This window comes from Schistocerca piceifrons, chromosome 3 (assembly GCF_021461385.2).
Source record: "Schistocerca piceifrons isolate TAMUIC-IGC-003096 chromosome 3, iqSchPice1.1, whole genome shotgun sequence".
NCBI lineage: Eukaryota > Metazoa > Arthropoda > Insecta > Orthoptera > Acrididae > Schistocerca > Schistocerca piceifrons.
Window position 1 is genome coordinate 873,236,064 of NC_060140.1, and position 15,316 is coordinate 873,251,379.

General features: G+C 39.5%; 1 protein-coding gene across 1 annotated transcript in view; it reads right to left on the reverse strand.

Annotated features, from left to right (window-relative positions):
* Positions 1-15,316, reverse strand: part of LOC124789677 (exportin-5) — a 200,615-nt gene that overhangs the window by 52,623 nt on the left and 132,676 nt on the right. The window contains exons 14-15 of the mRNA XM_047257112.1: positions 7,134-7,219; positions 3,744-3,970 (exon numbers count right to left, since the gene is read on the reverse strand). Of these exons, the coding sequence (XP_047113068.1) occupies positions 3,744-3,970; positions 7,134-7,219 (313 nt within the window). The remainder of the gene's footprint in view (positions 1-3,743; positions 3,971-7,133; positions 7,220-15,316) is intronic.

Here is a 15,316-nt window from a genome sequence, read left to right on the forward strand (position 1 = left end):
TGCAGCAGGTTTCAACAAGTTTGTGTCATTTAATACTTTTCCCACCTTCAGCTCGACGTGCGTGGTTATATGCTATTCAGTCTCACTGTACCAATCGTCTGTTGAAGGTTTTGTACTAGTGTTTCAGCAAAGTGTTCAGATGGAGCAATGAGTTAACAGGAGCTCACGCCATGTTAAAAGAAGTGCATGGACATGAATGTTTATCAAGAACGCAATATTTTGAGTGGTTCAAAAGATTTAAGAAAGGGTATGAAATGACTGACGACCTGCTCCCTGGATGATCCTCAACATAAAAAACGGGTGACAATATTGAGAAAATTGTTAAACTGGTCCATGAAAATCATCATCAGTGTGTCTGTTGAGGTTCTGACTACCGTTCATGTATGAGTGAAGAGACGAAGATCTGATTTTGGAACTGAAGGTCCTGAATGCTTCACCAACACAATGTGCCAGACTCTTCTGCAGTATCTATAAAGAAATTCCTTGTGAAATACGGCGTCACCTTGTTGGACTGCCTATTGTATTTTCCCCACCTAGACCACCTCAAATTGGTACTTCATGGGAGAAGATTTGACAGTGTGGAAGTGGTGAAAGCAAAAGCGATGGAGGTTCTCAACAAGCTGACAGAAGCAGACTTCCGGCACAGCTTTGAATAATAGAAGTTCATAAGAAGAGTTCTACAAACTTTATTTTGGGTGTAAAGTTGGTGAGTGGGACAAGAACTGGGTTCCCCATATATTTTGTTCACCATTTACTACAATCCTGACAGGTTGGTTAAAAGGATCACATCACATGTTCCTGCTCCCATGAGTGGACGGAACCAGCAGACCACATAGCAGACCATCATTTTTGTTTGGCAAATATAAATAGAACCATCTCAATAACAAGGAATCTGTAGTATTCTAATTTACCATAAGGTATATTTCCTGATGTTGCAGTGAAGAATTGGTGACAACAGCTGCTTGAGAATTTGATAATGAATGAAAGCAAATACAGTGACGAATACACAGAAGACAGACCTAGATATGCATGTTGACCAAACACTGCAAGGCCACTCTGAATTCAATAAGTCACACTTTTTGCCTCATGGGGATTTCAACAATCTAGTTTGTGATCTAAATTTGTGGAAGCAAAAGGCTGACCTATTAACTTCATGATCAAAATGATGGACTCTTCATCTTCACAATACCAATGTTAGTGCTATCATGACTGCCATGCTGTTCTTTCTCAACATTTCTCCATGGAATGTGACACTATTTTCTGTAATGACATCGAGTCCAGCATTGAGAATCTTCTGTGAAAATGAATGGTGCATGTTCAGAAACTCCAACAGAGTAGCCCTGAAAGCAGTACTTCTCCTAAACTGGAAAAATTTCTTTCTGTTATGACTGCTCATTCAGTTAATCTGAAGGAGACACGTGAGAAGTTTAGATGACTACACATACTTTACCAACATTAGAAATGTAAATGGCATATACACTCCTGGAAATGGAAAAAAGAACACATTGACACCGGTGTGTCAGACCCACCATACTTGCTCCGGACACTGCGAGAGGGCTGTACAAGCAATGATCACACGCACGGCACAGCGGACACACCAGGAACCGCGGTGTTGGCCGTCGAATGGCGCTAGCTGCGCAGCATTTGTGCACCGCCGCTGTCAGTGTCAGCCAGTTTGCCGTGGCATACGGAGCTCCATCGCAGTCTTTAACACTGGTAGCATGCCGCGACAGCGTGGACGTGAACCGTATGTGCAGTTGACGGACTTTGAGCGAGGGCGTATAGTGGGCATGCGGGAGGCCGGGTGGACGTACCGCCGAATTGCTCAACACGTGGGGCGTGAGGTCTCCACAGTACATCGATGTTGTCGCCAGTGGTCGGCGGAAGGTGCACGTGCCCATCGACCTGGGACCGGACCGCAGCGACGCACGGATGCAATCCAAGACCGTAGGATCCTACGCAGTGCCGTAGGGGACCGCACCGCCACTTCCCAGCAAATTAGGGACACTGTTGCTCCTGGGGTATCGGCGAGGACCATTCGCAACCGTCTCCATGAAGCTGGGCTACGGTCCCGCACACCGTTAGGCCATCTTCCGCTCACGCCCCAACATCGTGCAGCCTGCCTCCAGTGGTGTCGCGACAGGCGTGAATGGAGGGACGAATGGAGACGTGTCGTCTTCAGCGATGAGAGTCGCTTCTGCCTTGGTGCCAATGATGGTCGTATGCGTGTTTGGCGCCATGCAGGTGAGCGCCACAATCAGGACTGCATACGACCGAGGCACACAGGGCCAATACCCGGCATCATGGTGTGGGGAGCGATCTCCTACACTGGCCGTACACCACTGGTGATCGTCGAGGGGACACTGAATAGTGCACGGTACATCCAAACCGTCATCGAACCCATCGTTCTACCATTCCTAGACCGGCAAGGGAACTTGCTGTTCCAACAGGACAATGCACGTCCGCATGTATCCCGTGCCACCCAACGTGCTCTAGAAGGTGTAAGTCAACTACCCTGGCCAGCAAGATCTCCGGATCTGTCCCCCATTGAGCATGTTTGGGACTGGATGAAGCGTCGTCTCACGCGGTCTGCACGTCCAGCACGAACGCTGGTCCAACTGAGGTGCCAGGTGGAAATGGCATGGCAAGCCGTTCCACAGGACTACATCCAGCATCTCTACGATCGTCTCCATGGGAGAATAGCAGCCTGCATTGCTGCGAAAGGTGGATATACACTGTACTAGTGCCGACATTGTGCATGCTCTGTTGCCTGTGTCTATGTGCCTGTGGTTCTGTCAGTGTGATCATGTGATGTATCTGACCGCAGGAATGTGTCAATAAAGTTTCCCCTTCCTGGGACAATGAATTCACGGTGTTCTTATTTCAATTTCCAGGAGTGTATGTAGAGATCTCCAGATAATTGCAATTCTTCTTGGCATGCACTTCCAGTACAGAAAGCACTGCAGATTTCTTTGTGAGTGGGACAGCAGAGACAGAAAAATACACTGTGGGAATAAATGGCCTGCCTGGAATGAGCTACAGCCTGGCAGAAGAACGTGATGGACACTCCCATTCTTGGCCCCAAAAATGTGTATCAAGGATCACTGAAGCAAAATTAAGGAAGGAATATTTGTAGACTGCAAATTAAGGAATTAATTTCTGATGAACGTTTTTTCAAGTGACGCTGTAAGAATAATATGGCTGTTTTCCACAAGTGTCTGTAGAGCTTTCTAGGCAACTACAGGGTAGAGAACAATTGCAAAACTGTACAACAACTGACAAGATAATATCACCTTATGAGCTGTGCCATGTCACTTAAATAACATATCTTGAATGATCATTTGTTCTTCCCAAATTACACTGGTGCCATTCATGATGAACACTGAGGACAGTTCCACAAGGACATTTCTCAAATTGGAAAGCATTAGCAGAGCAAATAAAGTAGCACAATGTTATAAGCCTCCTGTCAACCTTACGAACCAATATTTTTAAGTAAGATTCTTTACTTTCTTTACTCTTATGTTACTCATTTCTTTTATTCTTTTGTGTACTGGTAGAAGTTTTCTTCTATTTGCAATTGGCAGTCTTATTGAAAGAGTGAGCCATTTTGCCAGATCCATCTAACACATAAGCTGCATACACATTTACAAATATCATTATTACATTAAAATGGAGGCCAACACAGAAATTTTCAAATACTTGGATTGAATGGTAAAACACCAGTTTTTTATGAGCTCACTCACCTAAATATACACAACACGATAGGCTGGCAAGTTGCCTCTGTGCGTAGCAACAATGTGCCCAATTCACTTATAACCTCTGTCTGCAAGGACGATGTGCGTGTAGGTTCTGTTTCTTCATGTTCCATTGTCTCCATTACAGTCTCGGTTGTACCACCTATAAGAGCTACACGCAAAACTTCCAGATATTCACGTGTCAACATCCGGTTCAGCATGTCTTCAAGAACTTCCTAAAAGAAACCAGAATGTTCTTGAATAAAGAACACAAATACATGTTTAACATTCATATAATGAAAATACCAACAGACTAAAACAAATGTTACAAGCTGGCATAATGGATAACAAATAACAATAATAATAATAAAACTCACATCTACCACAGTGAAAACTCCAAGAGACAGGATTGTTAGTATACTTTTACTCAGTACTGTCTTATGACATGTGGCAATGTCAAAACAGTATTTACTCGATAGAAAAGTGCAGCCAGGTATTCCGTAAACTTATAGTTGTTGATAACAAGAGAGAATTTAAAATAACCTATGAAATTCACATCCAGAATAACAGCAGTACAAATTATTTCCACATAGGTTATGGTTAGTGTCTAGGATTCAGAATCGAGCTTTTTATTTTGCTGGGGAGAAAAAATCTAAATACAAAAGCATCTCTATAGCCCCTCTTTAATTTATCTAAAGATCTGGACTCTGGGATTTACATTCCTGTTAATAATAGCATTTATATTATCGTATTTATCCAAGTATACAATGACCTCCTTTTTTTAAGAGGCTCCCAAAGAAAAATTTATTTTTAACATATCCAGACTATTCAAAATTACACAGTTTTCTTACAAAGTACCTGCCTAAAACATTAGCATTATACCTATTCTAAGCTTAGACCATTTACTGATTGCTTACATTTTGATAATACGAGGAGGAATAAAATAAAGAAAAGGAAATGCTTTACATTAATTTTTATCTTCACTACCTTTTTTGCTTGCTATCCTGCCATCTGGGGTCTCACTACTGCATAGCTGGCTGTTCCTTCCACATATGTTGTGTTTTCTGTTGTTGTGTTTTTGATGGGGCATGACAACAGCTTTTCTTGCCAAATACATATCATACTTCGCTTCTGTACTGACATCAGAATGTGTCTTGCCTCCAAATGTATGATCTGCCAGCCACTCTCTCACTGGCAGCATAGTATCAGCAGCTGACACACCCCTTTTCTTTCCCACCATACCCCATGGTCAGCATTGAAAACACTGCTGCAGCAAACAAATTAGTATGCCACTGGCCCCTATCTGAACTTTAACTGTCTCCTGCAGAAATACGTATTCTTGTTGCAAATTTGTCCCATTTTAGGTCAGTTCCAATGGATTCAGTCAAATTGCAGTTTAAACGTGGTAGATGTTCATACAAAGCCAAAGTAGTGGTATAGATTCTCTTTGCTGGCAACATGATGAGATCTGCTACCTCTTCACTATCGCCTTCCCCCCTCCCGCCCCCCTCCCTCCCACAGCCACCCTAGTTCTCAATCAAGCTGGTATTCAGTGTCACCCCTCTGACCCTTATGTTGTGCTGTGCTTACAACTATGGAACATGAACTGCAATATCTTCTAGGATACAGGTAATATGTAACACCACCAATTAATATACAAATAAAAGATCGCAATCACGATTCAGTCGAATTATCAAACATTTACTTGCCCCACAATGCAGTGGTGTCTGTCAGCACTATCTCCATGCGGTAACAATTACAGTCTGTTTAATATGATTTATTTCATGTTTTAGACATTTAATTCTGGATTAATTTTCTTTCTTGCTTCATTTGAATGTCAACATCTTTCTCTAAAGCTGATTAAAATGTGGTAACATTTTACCTGGTATTCTAATATGTGCACAGTGGCCGAATTTCTCACCTGCAACCTATCTGGTAAATTACAGTCTCTCATAACCAAATAAAATATTGACTTGCTTTCTGAATCAAGAAATGTTTTTTGAAGGACAAAATTTTCGCCATACGATATTACCTTTACCATTACTTAAAAAGCACCACAAATGTTTGTATATGATATCTATACATGTACGAGAACTTTTATTGTAAACCTGTTCAAATACACGAGTTAATAAGATGACAGAATTTAATCTTACATCCTTTTGTGTTTCACAGAACTGTTAAATTTTAAGCAGATCAATAGACCGTTGTGGTGACTAGTCCATAGTTTCTCATGTATCCTTTGTACTGGTGCACGAGTCAAATGTTATGTGATTGAGCAAAGTCAATAGTGCACTGAGAGATTCAGTGTATTAGGAAATCATCTGTAAATGTAAAACAACCCCTATATTAAGCAACATAAAAATTTTGAACTCAGCAGCAATAGTTTTATCTCTGAATATAAGATGACCCTATATTTTTCGACTGATGATTTTGGAAAAAACCTTCGTCACATAGTCAAGTACATATGGTAAATACGTTTTAACTTTTCCAATACACAAACAGCTGATAGTGTATCCGAGAACAGTAATATTACATAAATGCATAGTATGAAGAAGCAGATAAAAAAGAAATTGAATAGTATAAGGGGAAGAGCAAAGCCCCCTTGCCCCTAATAGCTGCTTTGCTCCTATTGTATAAGTACAAAGTAATCTAAAAGATATTCTAATAATTATCAATATGAGGAAATTAGTGCTAGTAATAATTTACTGTTTGTACACTTTACAGTAGTAGTCTGGAGTGGCCTGCAGTATGTTAATATATAAATTGACTTGTTCCACATCCATGAAGGCTTCACAATGGGAGTTATGAAACACAAAATATATGAATGAATAAATGAAGTAAATGCACTACAGGTGGAAGGAGAAGAGTAGGGGAGCAAGACCTTCCCACAGAAAAAATGGAAATAATGGTACTGGCATGCAGTGTTGTCGAATACTTAACAAATGTGTATCCGGAGTAGTATACATTGAAAGGCAATATTTAAAACTAATGCACAAAGTGCGCTCGGTAACTGTACATCACCGATTTCAATATCAATACATATAATGTGTTGAGCAACTATTTTTACTATTCATCTACATGTGCAGTGTCATTTCCTTCCCTTTCTTGTCTGTACACCTTTCTTTTACCTATTCTTCCTGATGCAGGAACTATTTCCCAAGTTCCAAAACATCAATAAATTTAACATGTTATGGATGTAAGACCTCTCTGGACACAGCAATTGGTAAGAAGATATTCTTTACTTGATACAGTCCCTCTTATGAAGGATATAAATATGAACAACCCAAATAAAATAAAAAATTAAGAGATTGTTGCCTTTTTTAATAACCTCTTGGTTACCAAACAAACAGTACAAGAAAAGAAAATGAAGAGCAGGCTTCTTTTTTCCAGGAAACTTACCTGTGTATCTGTATTGTCCTCATCAATGCTCCCCGTTTCATACAGCTGTGTAATGTACTGCCACTTTGCATTGAGACGCTGAAACACTAAATACGGTTTAATATCAATTGAAAGGTATGACTGCAACTCAACTTTCATGCTACATTTTGGTTTTCACCATCTAAATATTGGTGTACAAACAAATATGAGAATTCTAGGTGGACTAAATCAGAAAGAAAGATATTACTCCTGAAATGAGGCAAAACCACTGAAATGAGACAAAATTTTCATTAGAAGCAATAACTAAATACACTATGCAGCAAAACACAAGAAAAAGTATATTATTTATCTTAAGATAACTGTCAGACTATCCTCAAATCCCAACCATCAGACTATTCTCAAAACAGTTGTGAGATTACAACATATGTTTGGAAGAGGCAGCCTTCAATCATACTGACACTAACAGCAGGTAGTAAGTGGCAATCCAGTTTAACACAAAAACCAAGCAGTTATTAAAAACACTTTTAGTGTACAAACATTTAAATCCAGACAGTATCACACTTGGAGAACTGTGGTTTTGATTTTCATTCTCTAAATGTCATCATAATGTATAATATATCATGAACACCTATTCAAAATCCACTGCAGTTGCTGGTCATTTCTGTTGGAATGCTACAGAATAACACCACTGCATTAAAAATAATTTCCAATGTGATGAAGAACCTTCCTATCTTAACTTTCAGATACTTGTTCTGATTTCCATACACTGAAACATTGTTTCACCTTCTGGAATTCACAGTGAGGTTGAAATTTCACCTTTCAAAGTTAAGAGTCATGTAGTACTTTTCTAGATATCATGCTGTCTTCCTCAAAATTGGCTTCAATCTCACTGACAGTCAAATCCACACTTCAATACAACGATATGTCCACAGTGACAGTTGCCATCCTTCCATGTGAAACACACTCTCCTCTACTCTTTATATTCACCACAATGTAATCATTTTGAGACTGGTTGGCTACATTAATAAACTGCCTTTATTTCTTTAAAAAAGAGGCACTGAGTTGCTTGCTCTTCATTATCGCTGTCAGCAACTTAATGCCTGCTGTATGTGATGAGTAGTAAACATCTCACCAGTTTGTTTACAAGCAGATCACTCATACCATTTCAGACGACCTCAAAAACAGTGACTCCCCATAATAGGAACAAAAGACTGTATCTGTTTCCACTGAATACTATCCTGATGTGGAGAGCATCAACTAAATTCTCCACCGGTGATACGATGTTCTGAAGCTGTGGTATTAAATGTAACCTGCTCAGTCCACTATCCTCACATCATTCAGAGTAGTTCTGTTCCGGCCTTCCATTACAGACAGAGTGGACATTTAGGCAGTTTGTTTACCAAATTATAAATCTGATACTAAAAGCCAGTTAATACTTTCCTAATATCCCACTATAAAGTGACAAGAATGGTGTGTCACTGCTAGTGCAATGTTCACAGAGGCTTTTTCATTGAAAAATAATAGCAGCTGTCAAATAAGGGTAAAAGCACTACTAAAGACATTTCACGTGGTTGGGTCAGGAGTCCTTAGGTGATCTTGGTAGACATACCATTTCATCCGAAATAGGTGACATGGTTAATTTTTAGGTTCTGTGCCTCAATCAGTAAAACCAGACCTACTATAGAATCACTTTGTTGTCTGTCTGTCTTCTCTTTGTCTGACTGTTAAAAACCTTTTCCCCTCCGGAACGGATAGGTTTATAAAGCTGAAATTTATGTCACATACTAACATACATGGTCGCTTAAGAGTGTAAAAAAATTGAAGCTTCTCAAGTCAATGCAATCAAAAGATAGGGCCATTTATGTCAGCTATTTTGACACTCTCAAACACTCTCATTAAAACCTACAGAGTACTTCTTGTTGACCTGGAATCATGAAATTTGGCAACAAGCAAGGTTTCAAGATACAAATAAAGGGAAAAAAATCCAAAACTTGTGAATTAGTAATTATGACAGTATTATGAAAAGGACAGATTGCTATTCACACATAGGTGTGTGAGGGTTTGTGTGTGTGTGTGTGTGTGTGTGTGTGTGTGTGTGTGTGTGTGTGTGTGTGTGTGTGTTGTCTAATTTGGATGAAGGCCTTTCTGCCGAAAGCTTACTTGGTTGACAGTCTTTTTGTTCGGCCTATCTGTGACTCAGCATCTCTGCTATATGGTGAGTACCAATCTATCTTTATATAATACTGCCATTATTCTATCAAGGATTTTCCACTGTTTAAATTTGTAATTATATCACACAAAAATATTTCTTTTGCTATTTGTTATCTCTAAACATAATTACTAGGTCTACAACTTTGCTTCCACCATTTTTTCTCAAAGTTCAGGGCTTTATTGTAAAAAGCTTACAAAAAAATTATGATTCATAGTATTGCCCATCGCTGGCCACTACATTCTCCCATCTTTCAGATAGCACACAAATCCCGTGGCGGAAGAACTGGGCATCTTTTGTGGGGACCCATGAATCGATTCAATTTTGCACTTGTTCATATGATCGGAAGTGCTCGTCAGCCAGACTGTATGCCACTGATCGAAAAAGGTGGTAGTCAGAGAGAGCAACATATGGAGAATATGGCAGGAGGGATAGGACTTCTCATTTCAATGTTTCCATGTACATTTTGACGGGTTTTGCGATGTGGGGTCGAGCACTGACCTGCTGTAAAATTTCCTTTATGTGTCTATCGCTGCATTGTGGCCATCTGTGTTTCAGTGCTGTGCTCGAACGCATCAATTGCTTTCGATAAAGATGTCCTGCGACTGTCTTCGTCTGTTTCAGTGGCTACAAAAACGTTCTGTTCTCCCCAGCCATGCTGGTCTTCGACATCACAATCACTGTTCTTAAGACGTTGAATACATTCTCTGCACGTTCTTTCACTAATAGTTCCCTCACCATTGGTCTTACCCAGCATTTTAAGAGCCACAGCTGCAGATTTCTTCATGTTAAAGCAGAAAATTAAAACTTCCCACAAATGGCGAGAAATGGGTACGTAAGTTGACGTACTTAATCAAGAACAACCTTATGATGCAATCAGAAATCGACTAACATTTTTATGGTATTATGTTTATAGATGCCTAAGCTTATTGTATTACACCTATGACCAACCACCTGAACCCCACTTGCTGCTACTGCCGTCCATTGCAAAACGGCAGAAGCAAAGTTGCAGACCTAACACATTTGAAAGGAATCCCCAGAACATGAGTCCTAATTGCAATCTGATAATTTTATTTTTTCCCGATATTGCAAATTGTATTATAAATCCAAACAATGAAGGATTAACAGTGATACACCTAAACAACTTGTTTTTGACACTTAATAATTGATTTTCTATATATAGGCTTGATTTTAGCTTTTGAAGCATGCAATTTGTTCAATTTTGCTCTCCAGATGAGGTAATAAAATTTATGATGTTACATACTAACAACATTCAAACAGACAATGTTTCCATGGACACGTATAGGTGAGAGACTACACTATCAACCATTTTGTAAATCTTCTGAAGTACTAATTCAGTGAACTTTGGCGTCAGAATAATTCTGAGTGCTAGGAAGTAAGTAGTTGTGTTTCAGCCACTATTCCACTCACATTTTAATAGTGCTTTGCAGAGTTTTGCTGGTGCAGGAAACTTAGGGAAAATGGCCTCTGTCACGACAATGCTCTTTTTATTGCTTCAGCAAGGGCACAATAATTTATGTGAGCCCTATTGAGGATGCATAGCAGATGTTTGGATTCTGATGGCAAATGTGAAAGCTCGGGTAACAAATTTTGTCAGTCCTAAGGGCAGTGTTAGATAGTTAACTGATGATAATTCTTCAAAGTAAAGATGTTAATATACTTTCCTGAGAGTTGACAACTGGGTTGGTGGGCAACTGTGTCTGAAAACTCTTCTATTCAGCCAATGGCATTATCTCAAATGTTGTGGGCAATTTATTGTTTCTAAACCTTCCACCATATGTCTGTTCCATAAGCATTCATTCATTCATTCACACACTGTTTTCCATAAATTCCATAATGGAGGAGAGACAACAGAGATGTGGAATGAGTCACATGTTAAGACTGTTGTTAAGTGAGGATCAGAATGACTTCCAAGCATATCTCTTTCCTTCGTTTCAAGTATTTATTGATTCTTTATTGATGCTTTGTATTTTAGGTACATATCTTATGTGGACTACTCCCTAAATTCTCATAATGCTGATTTCTTTAAATGATCAGTTTAAGATCATTCCGAGTGCCACCATGTCAGTTTATAGAAGGGGCGATGAACAGTTTTCTTGGGAAATGGTTGCAGAAGCTGCTCTCTGTGATACATCAATCAACCAGTCACATACCATGCTTATAATAAAATGAGAAGGGATATTCTCTACTTTATTTATTTATCTGGTTCCTTGGGACCATGTGAACTAAAGCAACTTCTCAGGGAATCAGTCAGTACATACTTTACACAATGATGATTAGGAAATTTGCAAACAAAAGAAGTAAGAATTAAACTAAACATGGAAAAACTATGAGAGTAAATACAAATAAATGACATGTTATGGGGAAAAGTTCTTAACTGCCATGAGGAGCTCCAGTACAAAGGAGATGAATCTTGCTAGAAGGAAACCTTTCTGCTTGTATTTTACTTGGGGTATATTGGTCGATTTTTTTCAGTTCTGTTGGAAGTCTATTGAAAATGAAACCTGCTGAAGAGTGCACACCTTTCTTTACAACGCGTAAGAAGGTGTTATCCAAGTGCATATCTCTTTCAATTTAGTGTTCACTGAATAAATTTTGCAGTTTCTTCTGAATGAATCAATACTGTCAACAACAAATCCCAGAATGGCATATACGTACAGCAAGGATGGTCAAGAACTCTGCATGCGTGCAGATCTCTCTCGTCTGACTGCATACTTCCTCCACTACCACAGCACATTGTCTGAGCAGGAAGATGGGTAACTCTGAACTCTCTGCATTAGATGGCACAGCAGTCATATGTAACAGGACATTGCTTCAGGAAGATGTGGGTGAGAAGTTCTCTGCTGGAGGCAGATGGAGGTGCATATGACGTAGGCAGCCACTCCGTTGCCAAAACTCTTTAACAACAACCATATACGAACATAAACAATGTATCAGCAGCAGGCAGCAATGATTAAGGCAGTAGCCAGGGCTAGGCTGGAGAGTCTAGAAGGACTACTCGGGTGGTGAACATGGAACTGCAAGCTGGGGAGTAACCACGTGTGGCAGCCATTCCTCGGCTGACTGGAATTCGCTGCTCGGGCCCGTGACCCTAGCTCAGGCAGTCAGACTGTAGTCACTGCTTTATGACCCAGAGACGGCAAACACAGCTGTGTCATAAGCACAGCAACAACTGGCACAGGTTGGACATCACAATAAGGCCCATATGTGGGGGCTACACCTCTAGTGCAGCACAGAATTCCCACTGGGAACGTGCTGCCTGTGTACAAGAAACCATATCTAGTACAACACAATCTACAACTAGTCATATAGGAGTTTATCGATCAACAGCTCCAGCATGGAATTATAAAAGAAAGCGCCACTTCTCCAAAGAAATCCTCAGACGGTAAGAAAGCTTACAGATTCTGCTGTGACTATAGATATTTAAACTAATGGACGACAACTTATGCCTACACCATGCTGAACATTATAGAGACCTTAGACAACTGGGGCAATGCCATTATATTACTACCATGGATTTATGAAGTAGGTACCAACAATTAGAAGTAGCACTGGAAGATTGACCTAAAACAGCATTTCCGGTTCCATTTGGTCATTACCAGTATTGTCAGATACCAATCGGTTTGAAAAATGTACTGGAGGCTTCCAAAGACCTTTTAGACATGTTGCTACAAAGTCTGAAACCAAAACAATGCCTGGTCTACCTGGATGATATCATAGTTTTCTTTAAGGATATTAAGGAGCATGTGGTACATCTACGAGAGATATCTGAATGGTTACATGCGGTAGTTTAGAAAGGTGCCATTTCGTATTACAGGAGGTCCTAACTTACATTTCTAGACAGCTCAATATAGCAGAGAAGAACTACTCAGCTAATAAAAAAAAGAAATGCTCCTGCTAATTTTGGCATCACTTTTTTCTGTTGTTCTACATATTAGCAACATTTTAAGATCATAATGGATCATGCAGCACTAAAATGACATTTAGGACTAAAAGATCTAATCAGTAGTTTGACCCACTGGGCTTTACAGCTACGCAAATTTGATTTTGAGGTTGTACACTGTCCAGGAAAATCTCATATTAATGCAGACGGGTTGAGTTGCATAGTACACACAGTAGACTGTACTGGAGCAAGCAAGGAAGAATGGCGCAGGGCCCACGCCACTGACCTGGTCTGTCAGCAGCTGGTGAAACAAATACAATTCACACCTGATGGTGGTGTGCTGTACAAGCAAACACAATGCATTCACTGTGTAGTAGTACCTGCACATTTGTACAACAAAGTACTGAGGCAGGCTTACATTTCCATCTTAGGAGGACATAGTGGATGATGTGTCATAGAGTGCCTGGTTGTGGAAAATTTCTGGTGGCCAAAAAGGAAACAAGATGTGGAGCACTGTGTAAAGAACTGCATTCCTTGCAGTCAAAAAGCCAAGATAGTCATCAGAAAATTGCATTACAAAAGTTGCCTGAGGCAAATAGACCATCCCAAATGATCAGACTGGATCTCTATGGCCCATTTACACCAACACTATCAGAGAATTAACTGTAATTGATCAGCTCACATTAGTTGGCCATGATCGCAGTACCACATCAACAGGCAGAAATGATGATCCAAACTATAGTAAATTATTGGTGTAGCATTTCGTGATGCAAAAACCCATAAATAAAGTATGGTGGACTATTAATATGACGATAAATGTAAAATACCTGCACGAGAGATGAAGACTCTGTGGAATTTAAGCATCACCACCCGAACTAAATAACAAAGATATATTAAGCTATGGCAGAGAGATAATTATTCCATGTTGAACATTGGAAGAGAGATGTTCTATGTCAGACTGAGGGGAGATTGCTGGAAACTGCCATTAAGGCAGTAATCTATGTTTTATGGTATTGAAGAAAATAAATACATATAAAAGCACAAAAAGAGTATCAGATGTGTAGAGTTCATAGCCCTTAATCATTCCAAAAGAATTATTCAGTGATTACAAAGATGCAAGTCGTTCGGAAGTGTTGTGTGGTTTGATGGTCCAAACCCCCAGTTTTATACAGTTTTTTTGGGATTCATCGAGAATATTTCTCCAAAGACCTAAATAATTTCACGAAATAAAGTTGAATGTCACATTCCATACACATGACACGGCATATCACTTGGCTGTACCGATCGATTTCCATAGAGCAATAAATTATCTTCAGCGATTTCAGGTGGAGAAGATCCAGCAAGGAGACTCAACGAGGTCTGCAGCTGCAAAACACATATGGTATTACCGTATTCTTTAACCAACAGAGAACAGTAAATAATATAGACTTCATAACCACCGCAAACATAATTAAAAGGACTCAACTTAAATAAAAGGAGCAAACAGTAAAAAGGAATCACTAACCCAAACCATAAATAAAAGTCAATTAATAATAATATGCAATCACATTAATAAAATGCTCATTAAATAACAGAGAGAATAAAAATAAGAACTTTAAAGTGGTTACTGAAATTTGGAACACCAGAGACTATAATGAGTGACAAAGGCACTAAATCTATGCCTGAGTTATTGAAGCTATTATGCCAACTATTATGCATAAAGAGCTTACGATCCACTGCCCTACACCCACAAGTGAACGGCAGAACTGAAAGACTTGACAGGACAGAGGGAAAAATATTAGTTATTATGTACATAGTAGCCATGATAACTAGAATTCTCTTCTACCATTTACTGCAGCCATGTATAGCTCAAAAATCTATGAAAACACGGGCTTATCTCCCTATAAAGGTTATTTTCAGCTAAAAACTGCCCTCCCTTTTAGAATTATGCCAACCTAGCCCAAGAGAGGATGTATCCTCCATCCAAGATCTTGCTAAAAAGTTAAAAAGTATCTGATATCAGGTTACAAAGATGAATACAAAGGCTGTATAAAGGCAGGAAGGAACTTGCAACAATAAAGCAAAATTGCCACATCAGGTAATGGGTAATGT